This window comes from Procambarus clarkii, chromosome 9 (assembly GCF_040958095.1).
Source record: "Procambarus clarkii isolate CNS0578487 chromosome 9, FALCON_Pclarkii_2.0, whole genome shotgun sequence".
Taxonomy (NCBI): Eukaryota; Metazoa; Arthropoda; class Malacostraca; order Decapoda; family Cambaridae; genus Procambarus; species Procambarus clarkii.
The window spans coordinates 17772991-17788391 of record NC_091158.1 but is presented as its reverse complement, the minus strand read 5'-3'; the positions used below and the strand labels follow the sequence as shown (position 1 = coordinate 17788391).

At 41.7% G+C, this 15401-nt stretch overlaps 3 protein-coding genes across 3 annotated transcripts; 1 reads left to right on the top strand and 2 right to left on the bottom strand.

The window, feature by feature from the left end:
* Positions 1-3674: 3674 nt before the first annotated feature.
* LOC123766105 (uncharacterized) lies at positions 3675-6135 on the bottom strand. Its single transcript, XM_045754968.2, has 5 exons — positions 6016-6135; positions 5347-5424; positions 4425-5237; positions 4154-4344; positions 3675-3848 (listed from the first exon to the last, which is right to left on the bottom strand). The coding sequence occupies exons 2-5, from the start codon at positions 5422-5424 to the stop codon at positions 3725-3727; spliced, it is 1206 nt and encodes a 401-aa protein (XP_045610924.1). The 5' UTR covers positions 6016-6135; the 3' UTR covers positions 3675-3724.
* Positions 6136-6986: 851 nt separating this feature from the next.
* On the top strand, positions 6987-9677 carry LOC123766104 (uncharacterized). Its single transcript, XM_045754967.2, has 5 exons — positions 6987-7126; positions 7761-7838; positions 7940-8757; positions 8836-9026; positions 9509-9677. Exons 1-3 carry the CDS (start codon positions 7109-7111, stop codon positions 8480-8482), a joined length of 639 nt encoding a protein of 212 aa, XP_045610923.2. The 5' UTR covers positions 6987-7108; the 3' UTR covers positions 8483-8757; positions 8836-9026; positions 9509-9677.
* Positions 9678-12892: 3215 nt separating this feature from the next.
* Positions 12893-14440, bottom strand: LOC123766113 (chondroitin proteoglycan 1-like). The gene is made up of 4 exons (XM_069321394.1): positions 14421-14440; positions 13591-13675; positions 13196-13489; positions 12893-13113 (listed from the first exon to the last, which is right to left on the bottom strand). The coding sequence occupies exons 1-4, from the start codon at positions 14438-14440 to the stop codon at positions 13000-13002; spliced, it is 513 nt and encodes a 170-aa protein (XP_069177495.1). The 3' UTR covers positions 12893-12999.
* Between the last annotated feature and the right edge of the window lie 961 nt (positions 14441-15401).

Here is a 15401-nt window from a genome sequence, read left to right as displayed (position 1 = left end):
AGTTCCACGTGCCGCTCTGCATCCTGGAAAAAGATAAATCTCTCACAACCAGAGCTCATGCTTGGGTCCTTGTCGCCCTAATTTAGGGGAGCTTCTTATCGATTTCACAGCTGTTGCTCTGATTTATACACTGGTTCGAAAAATGTTTTGGTGAAACGGAATGGGGTACCAAAGGTTAAGAATTATACCAAGAGGCTGCTCCTCCCAGGAGCAGCCTCCCTTTTCAAAAGTTACCATCATATTGCTCTTGTCTCAAATTCATTTGGATACTTATGAGAGTTTAAGGTAAAGAAATTACTAGATTTAAATTCCTCACTGAAAAGACGATCATACCTCAACTAAACTTAGACCAGTTAACAACAGTAAAGACTTAACATTTCCCTGACCCATTATGGCTCTTATGAACGTGTCGCCGGAGCACCTTAAATTGTCTTATCAGTAAAGGATAAGCGTGAAGCGGGGCAATGGAAAGCTGTAATGAAAAGCGGGGCAATAAAAACTAGACTGGCCAATTAAAACTTGCTCAAGGCTCTTACCCCTGGCATTACCTGCCGCTCCCTGGTCCTGGCTCGCGTCAGATAAGCCTACTTTATGGGTTCGTATCCCACAGCGGAAAATTCTCAAGACAACGTTTGTCAGGAGGTTCCTAAAGCAAAGCAAAGGAACTGATTTAAGAGGATGACTTCTGATTATTCCGCACATTTGATGGTGCTATATAGCCTTCCCGGTTTGGTGCCCTCTTTTGATAATTACATACTTTCATAATTACGTACTAGAGGTTCACTGGGTTGACCACCACCATAGCCGTCTCAACCCAGCCCGTCATCCAAAGAAAGACTCAAAAGTGATTCCATGCACCTGCCAAACCCTCCCGTTTATGAATGAAAAACGCTTTACACATGGTTCGCAACTGATGACGTTCGAACACTTCCGGAACAAGTGCTTCACTGACAAATTTTTTTCGAACTGCAACGCTGTAAATGCTTCACCCATGTACTACAAATGCAAGTAATTATCAAAAGGCACCGCACATGCAAATAATCGCCAACAAAACCTAAATACCTAACCTAACCTATGTACAATATACTAATATTATGAGAATTTCAGTTTTGAATGAAAAGCATGTTAAAATTTGTGAATGCGTCTGTGGGGTTGACCGCTGGATGTAATGAACTTGAGCAAACAAAACACGCACACTAAAATGGAATAATCAGTGAACACTACAGACATGTGACGTACGTGCAAATGTCACACCTCATTACTTTCCCATCAAGAGTAGAGAACAGATGGCTAGTCACTTACTTGCCAAGAAAAACAACACATTCCGGGCTAGAGCGTTACCAAATATTGCCAAACCTATTGTCCATCTATTGTCTGGTGATTCATTGAAGACCTTATTCCAGCAGAACGAACCGTTTGCTTATTATCGTTTTAACATAATTATTTAAATTAAATTTTATTTCGAAATAATCTGCAGGATATTTTTCAAATTATCATTATATGAACTGATTGATGAATTAATAAGTTGGACCGGATTTTCTCATTGTAAGTGATAATTCCATACTGCATGTATGATCTCAATCATTTCCCATTTGGAAATTTTTGATTTCGGTAGCAATTTTGTATATTTGTTAAATTTTTTTATCTATACAATAGAATGTCTTTGCCAAAGTTGGAAACCAGAACCCTTGTGGAACTTTGCTTGGTGATTTGTATAGTGTTAAGAGGCGGGTTGGAGGCGGCCTCTTTGCACTACCTTTAGGAATTCAGTAAGTTAAATATTCCGTGCTGATTCCCTAGACTTTAGTGATTGTTCATTTACTATTTTTTTCCGCTTAGGCTGAACATATAGACTTGCGGTTCGAAAAGAGGACGTGAGCGAAGCACTTCCCGACCAAGTGTTCGGACGACATCAGTAGAGTATTTAAACCTTTTCATTCATAAACATGGGGTTTGGCGACTGGATTAACGAGCTAGGATCTTTGTATATGAGGACGGGTTGGCGTGTCACAGGGCGCAAGACAGCTGGAGTAAACCATCTTAGTAATTTTTTACTAAACACTTAAGAATTTTCAACTGTATCAAGAAAGAGGAAAACACATTTACGAAAGGAAGCTTCAAGACTTTTTAAACTTTCCAGACTAGTTTAGTCTTCGTCGCGAAGTATGTAATTAGACACTGGCAAAATCAAAGCATTCAATAGTACTAACCATTCCTTCACAACCGAAGGTTTGCCTTTACTCACGGCACCTACTGGTGTTCAGACGCGGAACCTGTACCTGCATTCAGTAACGGGACCATAGATACCTCCCATTTTATCTTCTACCGACGTCACAGAACGTGCATGCATACCAATTAGTAATGAACAATCAGTTAAATATTCTGGGCAGAGTCCGTAGATTTTACCAACTTAATTCCTGAAGGCCGCTCCCAATCCGCCTCAATACCATCACCAGGCAAAGGCTTCCGGCTTTAAACTTTGGGCTAACAGACATTATTTTATAAAGATTTTAAATATACAAAATTACTACCGAAATCAAATTATTTCCAAATGGGAAACGAGAGATTATACATGCAAGGAATTATAACCGAGAAAATCCGGTCCAAATTGTTAATTGATCAACCAAGTCGTATGATGAGAATGTGAAAGATCCTGCAGAGATTTCGAAAGATATTTAAATAATTACAAGTACCTGCGGAAATGTTAACCACGGAACGTTAAATGAAACAAAACCCACGTTAAAAAGATACAGTTCGATCTGCTGTAATAAGGTCGTTAAACAACCACCAGACGGTTATGGCGCTATAATTGTTGAGGCATTTGGTAAAACTATTCGTTTTGAATCGACAGCATGTACAAATTTATAAATGCGTTTGTGGTGTCTACCGCTGGATGTAAGGGACTAGTCGAGGATGGGTTGAAATTCTTCACACCACGTACTTCAAATACAAATAAATGCCAAAAGAGCTTAATTAGTCTACAGTCATCTACTCCCCCTCTATTAGTTTGAAACGTCCATATTCGCAAAGTTGTCTACCATTGCACATCTGTCCTGGTGAAGATTAAATTCCAAGGGGGTGGAGTAAGCAATATTTACAAATTCCGGAGTATTCTGGTTAGTGGCAAAGTAGTTTCTGGGTTTTAAAGTAATTTTCCTGCAATTTTTAGCTACTAACACCTGAATGCGCAAGTAAGAGGACAACTTCAGCGTTTGTCATTAAAGTTTTAGGTCAACCTAAGAAACTGCATCGTGCTCTTACTGGTTAATAGAAAGTTTACGCAATTAAAATTTAAGACTAAAGCTCACGGTTACTCCCTCCACCAATTATAGTAGGTAATGGAGCTGGTTCTAGCAACCGTTTGCGTGGTCGCAAAACTTACAACTTTGCATTACCATTACTAACATCCATTTATGCTTTACTATCTTAGGGTCAAGGCAATGAACTGGTTGAACGCGTGGCCAGCCATAACTTATGGTCTTAATCAGTCTATATTAAATTTTATGTATTTTCACCGATGTAATTTCAATTAGATTTGTTTAGGCAAGGCATCAATAGCCAACACTAATTTGAAGCAAACTAGGTTATTTTCATTTGACTGAAATAAGAAAATTGAAGGTACTGCCCAGTCCAAAACTTTAGGAGAAATAAAGTTAGGATATTCAAGCAATGGAGAACCCTAGTTAGTTTATTGACTATACCATACCAAATACAATATGTCATCTTATTGTTGACGATAGCCGTAGCCACTGTTGACGTATACGGTGTCCGTTACTGTGCGGAAATTCGTGAACGTCGTTCTGTGGGTACTTATATTTGTATGCACCAAAGTTGCCGTGTACGTCAACCTGGAAAAGAAGATATACTGCGGTGTCAGGGTTTACCAAATAGTCCCTATACTCCTATCCATCCCAAAAACTCAAACGTATACCAAGTGTATGCAATATTTGGAGAGATTAAGCATTGTGGGTTAAAGTGCTTTAACTACCAACAAATAGAAGTCTTAGACGCCAGGAGGAGGACTATAATAATATTTCAGTCATCCAGGGAAGTCAACATGACTGAGGGAACTATCTTGCCTCAAACTAGAGGCAACAAATAAAGTGAGGGAGGGGGAAAGTGTACACAAGTTATGCGAACGTTTCCAACTTACACTTGAGTGGCCGTGGTGGTGAAGGTGTACTGGCTGATGACGTAGGACGTGTGGGCGAGGGTCACGTGGGTTAGGGAAGTTTCAGTCACGATCCTGAAGTCAGACTTCACCTCCGTTATTGTTACGGTTCCGGGCCGGACAAACACCGATGTCTGGAGAGCGACGCGATCATCGACGGGCGTCTGCAACACCTGTGACAACACTTTAGTAAGTCATCTGCTACAGTAATGATAGTAATATTTCTACAAGGACAGTTTAACAGTCTACTTACCGCTCTAGTTCCCACGGTGACAGTCTGCACGCTGAAGGAAGTCAGGGTCACGGCCACGCTGTTGAAGGCCTGGTCGGTGACAGTGACGCAGCGGTCGATGGTGATAATTTGGGTGACAGTTGGGGTCAAGAGTGCGTCCACTCTTCTAACTTCCTGGCTGCCAAAATTCCTTATTATGTTTGCTCCTGGCCCACTAGTTACACGAGGAACATTAACCTGGCTAGACCTGTCACTTTTTATAACATTTATTTGGCTACCAATATCATGAGAAAATCCTGCTCTAGGAGCTGAACCAGTAGGGATGCTTTGAACAGAGCCAACACCAGGACCGCTGGCAAAGGTTACGCCTGAAATTTGACCACTGGCCAAGCCTTGGGCGAAGGTGGCACCACTACGAAAACTTTGAGCTGCGCCAACGCTTGGCCCGCTGCTAAAGCCAGCATCAAGAGCTGGACTGCCTCCAATACCCTGTGCAAACACTGCACCAGAAGCTGGTACACCGATGAAACTTTGGGTAGTGTCTACATCAGGTCCACGGGCAATTATCTGACTGAAGCGTTCGTCAGGAGCGGGTGCACCTTGGGCGAGGTAAGCACCAAGGCTCTGAGGAAAACCAATAAACTGAGGCGAACTGCCAACACCTCCCCGAGGGGAGGTGCCGCTGGTGGCTGGAGCCGTTCCTAGTGGATGGCTGAAAGAGTTTCCTGTGCCTGGCAGTCTGTCCCCAGGGAGATTCTGGAATACAGGAAGTGGACGACCTTGGCTACCAGGTACAGCATGGAGAAGAGTACCCGTGTTTTGATCGACGAGATTCTGAAAATAAATTCACCGGACTTTATTTACAAAGGTTAAATGCCAGAGATTATTGTGTCAGCATTTTAGACGCTTAAACCATTTCAAGAAAACTAGAGTTGAAGCTTACTTGCGGTTGTTGGTACTGGCCTTTTATTCTTGTTACGAATAAAACTAACGTTATCAGCATAGTTTTTGGGTAACCCATCTGAAATTAGATAAAATTCTTTCAATTATTTTTGGTAGTTTTGCAGCTAGCAGATAAAATAAGTTTTATTGAACTTAAAGAAGTTTGGAAGAGTTTAAATGCACATTTATGGCCATTTTCTATTAGAACCGTTTAGGAATTCTACGTTTAGGGCATTGCCTAGGAAATTTAGACTTCCTTCAATTTCATATTTATGCAAAGTAACTGGATTGACAAATTTAACAAGCATGTATGAGAAGTTCAGCGTTTTAGACGCTAGAGCTCTATGGGTTTTAAGAAAGAAATTTGTCAAGACTTTGGGAATGTGGGTCTGAACAATTATTCCGGGAAGGAAGCTCTGATTTAAGTTGCTTTAAGTTATTTTAATAACCAGAAGGTAATACTTTATGTAAATAAAGCAGAGCTGAAGTAATACTGAACAAGACTGTTGAACAATTATCGAGTTTAAAATTATTATGCAAATTTTACTATGAAGTTTAAAATGCAACAATTACACAGAACCGACGAATGATTGACTCTTGCATATATTCTAATATATAAACCACACCGAATTCGTAATGTTCTAAAAATAAAAAAATCCATAAACCATACCTTGAGAGTGTAATCGATTAAATGTTGACCCCAGTAAGGTGAGGAGCACACTGATTACCTCGGTCCAAACTGGTCCCCCTCTACACCTTCTTCACACTCACGCTCACACACTTACACACACACACACACACACACTCTTAAACACCACCTGCCTGCCGCCATTCAGAATTCTCGTTTTCTTTGTCACCTAAATCCCATATGTGGATATGTACTATTTGGGAATTTGCGTTAGGAAGGTGATTTTTTATTTAGCTAATACACTTTTGTATATGGGGCCACAATATAATGAAACTTAAAAAATAATATTACGTTTCATAGGTGTGAAGCTAATGGACAAATTATGAAAGTGGTGATTATTTGTGTATTTATTTTTGCTGGATAAATCATTGACACACTGAGCTGGTCCAGCTCAGTGTGTCCGATAAATTCACCATTATGATTAATACGGGACCGAGGTCCCCAGTAATATTGTCAGGAGAGATGGGTTCAAATATACGGGGCTAAGATTTACGGGCTATTCATGCCCGTGCCAACTCAGGGATGGCTTAATCTTCATCAATCAATCATATATCAGGACTTAGTTCGAGGTTTATGAGACATATTATTTATATAATACCAAAATTTTACTGGGATAAATTAAGGAAGAAAACTGTCGAGAAAGTTCAAGGACAGTATAACTAAATATATCAAAGTCAAGACATTGAAGATGTGATCATTATGTTTCATTAGATTGTTGAAGATGGGAGTCTGGGAACAAAAACAACACCTACCAATCTACTGTTTAATCCCAAATGTATAAAGACCATTTTTGCCTTGTTCTCAGTCGCAGATAAATTATAAGGGACAAAAATTGTATATAGATAATAAAAATCCCCTACCTAACACAAATCCCAAAATAGTGCATATTTACCTTAAATAGGATTTAGGTGACAAAGAAAATGAGAAATCGGGATGGCGGCAAAGGTGGTGTGTGTGTGTGTGTGTGCGTGCGTGCGGGTGTGTGTGCGTGCGTGAGTGTGTGTGAAGGTGTAGAGGGGACTGGGCGGAACCGAGGCGGTCACTGTGCTCCTCACCTTCCTTGGGTTAACATTGAATGGACTATTATCTCAAGGTTTGGCTTATGTAGTGATAGTTTTTAATGTGTTTGAAATAATGAATTTGGTCAAGTATAAATATTAGACCGCATGGAACAGTGCTTTACTTGTTGGTATTGTGTAATTATTTTTGCTTTAGTTATATATTTATTGAGGCTTGGGTACTGAAAAATATTAAAGTTTAAGATTTTAACTATTCACAAATGTTTGAGTGACTTTCATGTACATTTATATAACTGTAGTTCCCATTTATTTGAACAAAAGTACTTAACTTTCGTTACTTTCAGTAACGTACTTATTTCGTTTCTAAAAGTAATGTTAAGTCGTGTATTCTTGCACGCCTATACATTTTTCTAGAAACCTAATTCTTAACCCCTTCCCATGTTTAACTTCTGAAACTCTTAGTCGCACGAACGCCTGTAAATTAACCCTCTGAATGTCTTAATGTACATGCGTGATGTAAAAGTTAAAAAAAAAAAAAAAAATTTTTTGCTTAAATTTAAAACTACATATGATCTTGCTGCTTATCATCCAAAGTTCTAAATACTAAACTCCCATAATCTAACCCTACAAAACTCTGGTTTTCCATCCCATACTATATAAACCTTTCACTGCTACCCGCAGATAACATTACAATAATTTGTTTGACAGATGGCTTGCCCGAAATCCGTGCTGGTAACATTACTTGTGCTCGTAACCACGGTAACAGGCCAGTACCTTCAACCGCAAGTAAGCTTCGAAGAAATAATTTTGCCTGAATTATTTATGCATCCTGAATAACATTGAAGTATTAATCGACATCATTAATCTTTTACTTAAATTATTTTCAGAACCTAGTCATCGGTCAAAACACGGGTACTTTCCTCCAGGCTGTACCTGGCAGCCAAGGTCGTCCAATTACTGTGTTCCAAAACCTCCCTGTGAACAGCCAAACTGGCATAGGAAATGCCTTCTTCAGCCAGCCACTTGGAACAGCTCCAGCCACCAGTGGCACCTCTCCTCAGGGAGGCGTTAGCAGTTCGCCTCAATTTATCGGTCTTCCTCTGAGCCTTCCAGCTTACCAGAACCAAGCTGGACCCAGTTCTGATAATCGCGTCAGTCAAATAATTGCCCGTGGACCTGATGTAGACACTACCCAAAGTTTCATCGGCGTACCAACTTCTGGTGCCGTGTCTGCACCACACATTGGAGGTGGTCCAGCTTTTGGTGTTGCCTTTGCCAGCGGTCAAAATGTTGGCGCAGCTCAAAGCCTTGGTACTGGTGCCGCCTTCGCTCAAGGGTTGGCAGTGGTCAAACTTCAGGCGCGAGCTTTGCCACCGGTCCTGCTGTTGGCTTTGTTCAAAGCATCCCTACTCCTTCAGCTGAAGGAGTAAGATTTTCTCATGGCATTGGTAGTCAAATAAATGTTATAACAAGTGACAGGTCTAGCCAGGTTAATGTTCCTCGTGTAACTAGTAGGCCAGGAGCAAACATAATAAGGAATGTTGGCAGCCCTGAAGTTAGAAGAGTGGACGCAGTCCTCACCCCAACTGTCACCCAAGTTATCACCATCGACCGCTGCGTCACTGTCACCGACCAGGCTTTCAACAGCGTGGCCGTGACCCTGACTTCCTTCAGCGTGCAGACTGTCACCGTGGGAACACGAGCGGTACGTGGACTGTTACTGTCTTTGTTCAAATGTTACAATCATTGCTGAAACTGATGACTTACCAAAGTGTTGTCACAGGTGCTGCAGACGCCCGTCGATGATCGCGTCGCTCTCCAGACATCGGTGTTTGTCCGGCCCGGAACCGTAACATTAACGGAGGTGAAGTCTGACTTCAGGATCGTGACTGAAACTTCCCTAAGCCACGTGACCCTCGCCCACACGTCCTACGTTATCAGCCAGTACACCTTCACCACCACGGCCACCCAAGTGTAAGTTGGAAACTGTCCTAACTTGGCTATAATTTTCTTATTTCTTGACCAACCACTTTGGCTGGACGGTCTCGCTTCGTGCAGGTCGGCGTTCAAACTCCGACCGTCAAAGTGGTTGGGCACTCTTCTTTCTCCCCCCCCCCCCTCTTTTCTCATCCTTATCCCGTAAGAGTTTTTATAGGCGTAATGGCTTGACATGTCCCCCCCCCCCCCCTTACACTTCCCCTCAACTCTCTGAACCGACACGGGACCTTTGACCCAAGCATAGTAACTTCCCTGTAGGGCTATACAGTTTAAATTAAAGCCTCTTTGCGTCGAGGAAGCTAGCTTTAAATAGTAAATGAACTATGAAGCTACTATGCTTAATCAAAATCTAAATATAGCTCACTAGGCCCTCTTTATGCTTAAGAACTTGTGGGCGGGTAAGGGTACAGGGGTCGGGTAGACATTAGCATAATAATATACCGTCTAATATCTTTCAGGTTGACGTACACGGCAACGGTGGTCCACACCAATATAAATACCCACAGAACTACATTCACGAATTACCGCACGGTAACTGACACCGTGTACGTCAACAGTGGCTACGGCTATCGTCAATGAAATGTGATACTGTTTGGTGTGTTTAAACGTCAATAAACGATGCCTTTATTTGGGTTCTTAATTACTTAAATATCCTGAATTCTTAATATTGTGCCCCTGTCAAGGCTCTCAACTTTCGGTACTTGGCACTATATTGGGCTTAATCTAGTCCAATTTGACTGAAATTAACCTGGTTCGCTTAAACAGTAGTGCTAATATCGCTAAAACGAAAAATAAGAAATATAAACTTAGACCTTCACTAGTTTAGTGCTAACTACTCCTAATTCTGCCCATCGGTTATTATAGCTATCAACACATTCAAACGGTTCATTCTTTATCGTGGCTTCAGATCTAAGCACAAATGGCTAAAAGTAACGGTAGTATAGAGCTGTAATGTTTTAACCGGCATACAAACTGTTGCCCAACCCAACAAACTTGCCAGTTATAATTGGAAGGACTAACCAAAATTAAATTACGTAGACCCCGTAAGAACTAGTTTCCTAGACTGACCTACGAAAAATGTTCAAGTAGAGGAGGATCATATTAAAGCGGGAAATTGGCAGGAAAAGACTCAAATTTCTTGACCACAGGAACCAGACACTTCTATATCTTGGGTCAAACTACTTGGCTCCCCAGTACAAAGTCTCGTGCCAAAGATCTACCATGGTAGATTGACATTCGCAACTTTCAAATTCGGGCAAATTATTAGAATTAAGTTTTCAGATCCATAGTTCATACTGTAGAATATTTATCTTGTCTCTAAATACTGGCAATGTCAAAGGTACTAAATAGAATGGTCCAATAAAAGGCAAAACATCGGTTGGGTGGTAGGACTACTTGGCACCATCACTACCGTGATATTGAAGGACATCTAATTCGGTTAAGATTATCCAGGTTTAGCTGGACAAATCTTAGACAATAGGAATAGGCCAAAAATCTATTAGATATGTAAAGCAGGACCTGAAAGTATAAACCCACTAAAGTTTCCATCGCACAGTAGGAAGAAAGGAGCATTTCGGCATTAGTGACCGGGTTGAAATCAAAGAATGAACTTCTGGCGCCAGCCAGTAAGTAATTATCAAAAGGCACCAAACCGGGAAGGCTGTAGCAACATGTGCGGGATAAATAGGCGCTAAATATCACCAAGGATGCCAATAAGAGAACAAACGCATAAGGCGAACGATAGTGTCACCAAGAACTATCGAGGGACTGTCGGGAAACAAGGCAAACGCTCGTCCCGGAAGTCGGGACATTCACCAAGGATATGCTATGCACGACCGTAAGAGGAACAAATATGCAATTTGGTCAATAAGGAGCCGAGCGGCGCTCCATTAAGTGACCATGGCTAATAAGCAACCTCGCCAGAGCCGTTTTCCCACCTCCGGTTACAGTGGTAGGACGGCCACGAGGACAACTTTAGAGTGCGCAGTTTACCAGTAACAGAAGACCAATAAGCCTGCCAACGAGTAAGTAATTATCAAAAGGCACCAAACCGGGAAGGCTATGTAGCACCATCAAATGCGCAAAATAATCAGAGGGCGCTAAATATCACCAAGGATGCCAATACGAGAACAAAAACGCATAAGGCGAACGATATCAAAAGTATCAAGTCACCAAGACTTCTATTGAGGGACAGGTGACCGCGAGGGGCGGTCGGAAAGCAAGACACACGCTCGTCCTGGAAGTCAGGACATTCAAGAAGGACATGCACGACCGTAAGAGGGACAATGCAACTAGGACAATAAGGAGCAGGGCGGCACTCCAAGTGACCATGGGTTAAGCGAGTATGGCCAATACACAACCTCGCCAGAGCTGTTTCCCACCGCCGGTTTCGGTGGAAGGAGGACGGCCACGAGGAAACACAACATTTAAGAGTACGTAAGCTTGTTACCAGTAGCAGACTACCTAGGTAGTCTGTCACTGGTAAAGGACTGAGGAATGGATAACCGGTAAAAGTCGGAATACGGAATGCCTTTAAGAGAGATGGGACAAGAGCGGATAGCTTCCTTGGCTGCAGCATCCGCACGCTCATTTAAAGACACCAATATGGCTGGGAACCCAACAAAACTCAACCGACTTAAATTTATAGTGAACAAGAAACGGCCAATGCTGGATCTCGACAACTACTGGATTAAAGGACCCGAGAGCCATGAGGGCACTGCGAGAGTCAACAACTACAAAGGAAGACTGACAACGAGAAAGCAGGAGACGAAGAGCATAGAGAATAGCAAAGTTCCGCCGTGAAGATGCTAGTCTCAGGAGGTAAGCGACAAGGGCAATCAGGAAAAACAGTAGCCAACACCGTCCACAGACTCAGATCCCATCGGTGAAGATGGAAACTGAGCGGGAGTGAGAAGCGTTTTAGAACCGTAGTAGTAGTAGCAAAGCTTAAGTAATGCGGGTCAAGGATGTACAAAAACTTCGGAAGGGGGACCCTCCACGGGGGCAAGGAAGGAACAATACGAGAAATATTAGAAAGACGAATGAAAAGACCTGCAAGCGAGATAACGAATAGGTAAAAAGGTCAACTTGCCTAGATCTTTTGTCAAACTCAACTGCTCTGGCACAAAACCCTAAAAGCATTGCCCGTTTAAAATTCAATTTTAGGTTGCTAGCCCCCTGTACAACCCGTCAGTAGACTAAACGGCTCTTTACACCGGAATCTAAAATGATCAACCCATTATGGAATGTGTCTAAGTCGAAGCTTAAAACCCCCTGTAAATAAATTACTATGGACATTTCTTTCCTACACAACTTCCTATAATCTACCAGGGAAGTAAAGAGAATCAAGTGCCAGTAAAACCCAGGTATTTACGCACTGCACTAAAACCTGCCAATTCCACCCTTTATCTATTAACAGATATTTCCGAACGTTTGGCGAAGACATCACCTTTAAGAGGAAATCTAATTAGAAATCTTTAGCACTAACTTTACTATCGCACGTACGCTTCAAAGAAGTTTAGAGATGCTACAACTCTGTAGGTCTTAATATTCATAAGTTATGACCGTGAAATTGTTGAGCAAACACTAATTATTGCAGCTACAACTGCTGTAATACTGCATAAAAAAAATGTTCACCCGAGACGGAGCGTTGAGTGAATGGTTTGTTTTAGGCTCTTGAGCCGAGGGAAGTCTTCCAAGACTTGCTAGTTTAAAATGAACTAAACTGATTTAAACGAAACTATAAATATTCCTTCGTTTTATTTTAATGCATTTCATCTGCATTAGGGAACTTTAACCTTTTTAATGTACTTCTAAATATTAGTGACAGTAAGCAAGCCCAGTATTGCAACATTCATTTTATTAGGACCCAAGTTTAGTATATTTCACTCTAAATAGAGTATTTAACATTAAGAATTACTAGACACGAATTAAACAAAAGGTAAGAAGATCAAGCATAGTATCTTGCAGTGGAGGAGGTAACCGTCGTCGTTACTATCTGGGTGACCGTAGTCACTATCTCTTGAAAGAGCTCTTGTGTAGTTACCACAGGCACCGTCTGGATCTGCAAATATAAAACAAGCAATTAGGTTTAAGGAAGTTTTAAGTCGGCTTCCCCAATTACTTGAAGTTAACTCTTTAGTTACCTCGTGAGTGACAGCGACGTGGGTTATAGTCTGCCAGTATTTAACAGTATCTGTGGTGGTGACGAACTGACTGTAGATGGACACCATTGTGCTCACTGGGTTGACCCCCACCGTAGCCGTCTCAACCACTACCGGTGTGGAGGTGACCCTTATCACAGAGGTCACCGTCTGTGGATACTGGGGAACAAAGTCCCATTGGGTGGTTGTCTGGGTGACTGTCAGGGTGATCGCCGTCTGCTCTGTAACCCACACGTCAGAGGTCGTCGTCTCCCGCAGCGTGTGGGTCAGGGTCGTCTGAAAATGAATGACAATTATTAGATAAATGTTGCTAATTAATAAGTTATTGGCAGGGTAATAAATAGAAAATTAAAACCCATGTTCACTTTCTTACTAACCTCAGCTGTAACAGTAGAGGTCGTAGGGGGTGACCACTGGAACGGGCGCGTGGGTGCCGTAAGGTTGGTAAGCCTGACCCTGGCTCTGTCGAGATAGAAACAAATTGCTAATAACGAACACTTAACATAGAAAAAGAGAGAGTAACTTATATAGAAATCTTACCTGCACTATACACCCGAAGATTATTAGCAAGAGAGCAACAGCCATCTGAAAGATCAATAAATTTCAATTACATTACTTTCACAACATCCACTTCTAATTAAAATTCATATATAAGTATCAAACTAATATGCTAAATGTGACGCTTGACCAAAAATACACAACGAGAAATAAAACGAACTACAAACCATGACAGGGTGCAATAAAACCGTCTAGAGTAAGTTCAGACAATACAACACAGTCAAGTGTCCAGCGTGGAATGTGGGTTCCCTGTAAGCACTCCCCCTCGTTGCCTCTCCCACCCAACTACCCGTCACAAGGCTTTGCTCGTCAGTTCTGTGACCGACCAGAAAGACATGTTCAGCCATTTTAACAATGTATAATGAAAATTTGTTTTTCTCGTGAATAAGGTAATATTATTATGTATTAGCGTTTCATGTATAGTCAGCCGTATATTAGGTTACGTGTTTAGTTTCGCTTGACAGTTAGTTGTATTTGAAGGATGTGGGTGAGGCATTTACAGTTGCGCTTCGAACAGAAGACGTTAACGATGCACCGTTCAGGAAAGTTTCAGTTGTTACCAGTCAGCCCATTCTTATCAACAATAGCTATTTAATCCACCTGCCAAACTCCCGGCTTATGAATGAAAAACGATATACACACGACTCACAATTGATAACATTCGAACATTTCGCGAGTAATGCTTCGCTGGCGTCCCACCTGTTCGGATCACAACGCTGTAAATGCTTCATTCCACTTATCTAACTACTTGGGCTGGACGGTAGAGCGACGGTCTTGCTTCATGCAGATCGGCGTTCAATCCCCGACCGTCCATTTGGTTAGGCATCATTCCTTCCCGTCCCAATCCCAATTCTGATCCCTTGCAAGTGCAAATAGAGTTCTAATGACTTGGTGCTTTTCCCTGATAGTTCCCTCCCCACTTACTTTAAATTCAATAATCACAAATAGACCTTAAACACCTAACCTACGACTAACTGAATCTAGAGTTATAATATAGAATACTAATTATTTTAAATAAATGAGAACAAACCTATTTTTGATAAACAATTCGTCGTAATTGATGAATAAATGTGACGGGGGTAGATCCCATTTATAACGAGCCTGGCCTGAGGACGGATTGGAGTCTTGTGTATACAGAACAGCGTTTTCATTCGTAAACAAGGTGGTTTAAAGGCTTGATTAACGAGGTCATTGTTTATAAGTAAGTAATTATCAAAAGGAGATATCATGCCGAGAAGACTATGTAGTCCATTGGACAAATCCACAAGGGCCGTGACGAGGATTCGAACCTGCGTCCGGGAGCATCCCAGACACTGCCTTAATCGACTGAGCTACGACAGGGTAAAAGGGTTGAAACCGAAGTTCTACTGAACTTACTGGATCCTGTAGCATCTCCGAGGCACAAACCAGGATTTTACACAACCCCCCCCCCCCTGCATCCCGAGCTATGTCAATAGGCCGTTCTCCCTCTTCGCCCTTACATCATTACAATTGATGCATTTCATACACTTCATCTAATGCATCACGTTAGTGGGATCTCTGTGTGTAATGTAGTCCATTGTGATGAGGACGGACTGGACCGACAATATTGCTTCAAAAACTCAATATACGAGAGTTTAACACTTTAACA

Coding starts and splice junctions, on each gene's coding strand:
- LOC123766105 (XM_045754968.2), bottom strand. CDS start 5,424: ATGGGTTACCCAAAAACTATGCTGATAACGTTAGTTTTATTCGTAACA. Junction 5,238..5,346: donor GCCAGTACCAACAACCGCAA/GTAAGCTTCAAC, acceptor ATTTATTTTCAG/AATCTCGTCGATCAAAACAC. Junction 4,345..4,424: donor TCACCGTGGGAACTAGAGCG/GTAAGTAGACTG, acceptor GTGTTGTCACAG/GTGTTGCAGACGCCCGTCGA.
- LOC123766113 (XM_069321394.1), bottom strand. CDS start 14,440: ATGTTCGAATGTTATCAATT. Junction 13,676..14,420: donor ATGTTCGAATGTTATCAATT/GTGAGTCGTGTG, acceptor CTATCTCGACAG/AGCCAGGGTCAGGCTTACCA. Junction 13,114..13,195: donor ACGTCGCTGTCACTCACGAG/GTAACTAAAGAG, acceptor TTATATTTGCAG/ATCCAGACGGTGCCTGTGGT.
- LOC123766104 (XM_045754967.2), top strand. Junction 7,839..7,939: donor GCCAGTACCTTCAACCGCAA/GTAAGCTTCGAA, acceptor AATTATTTTCAG/AACCTAGTCATCGGTCAAAA.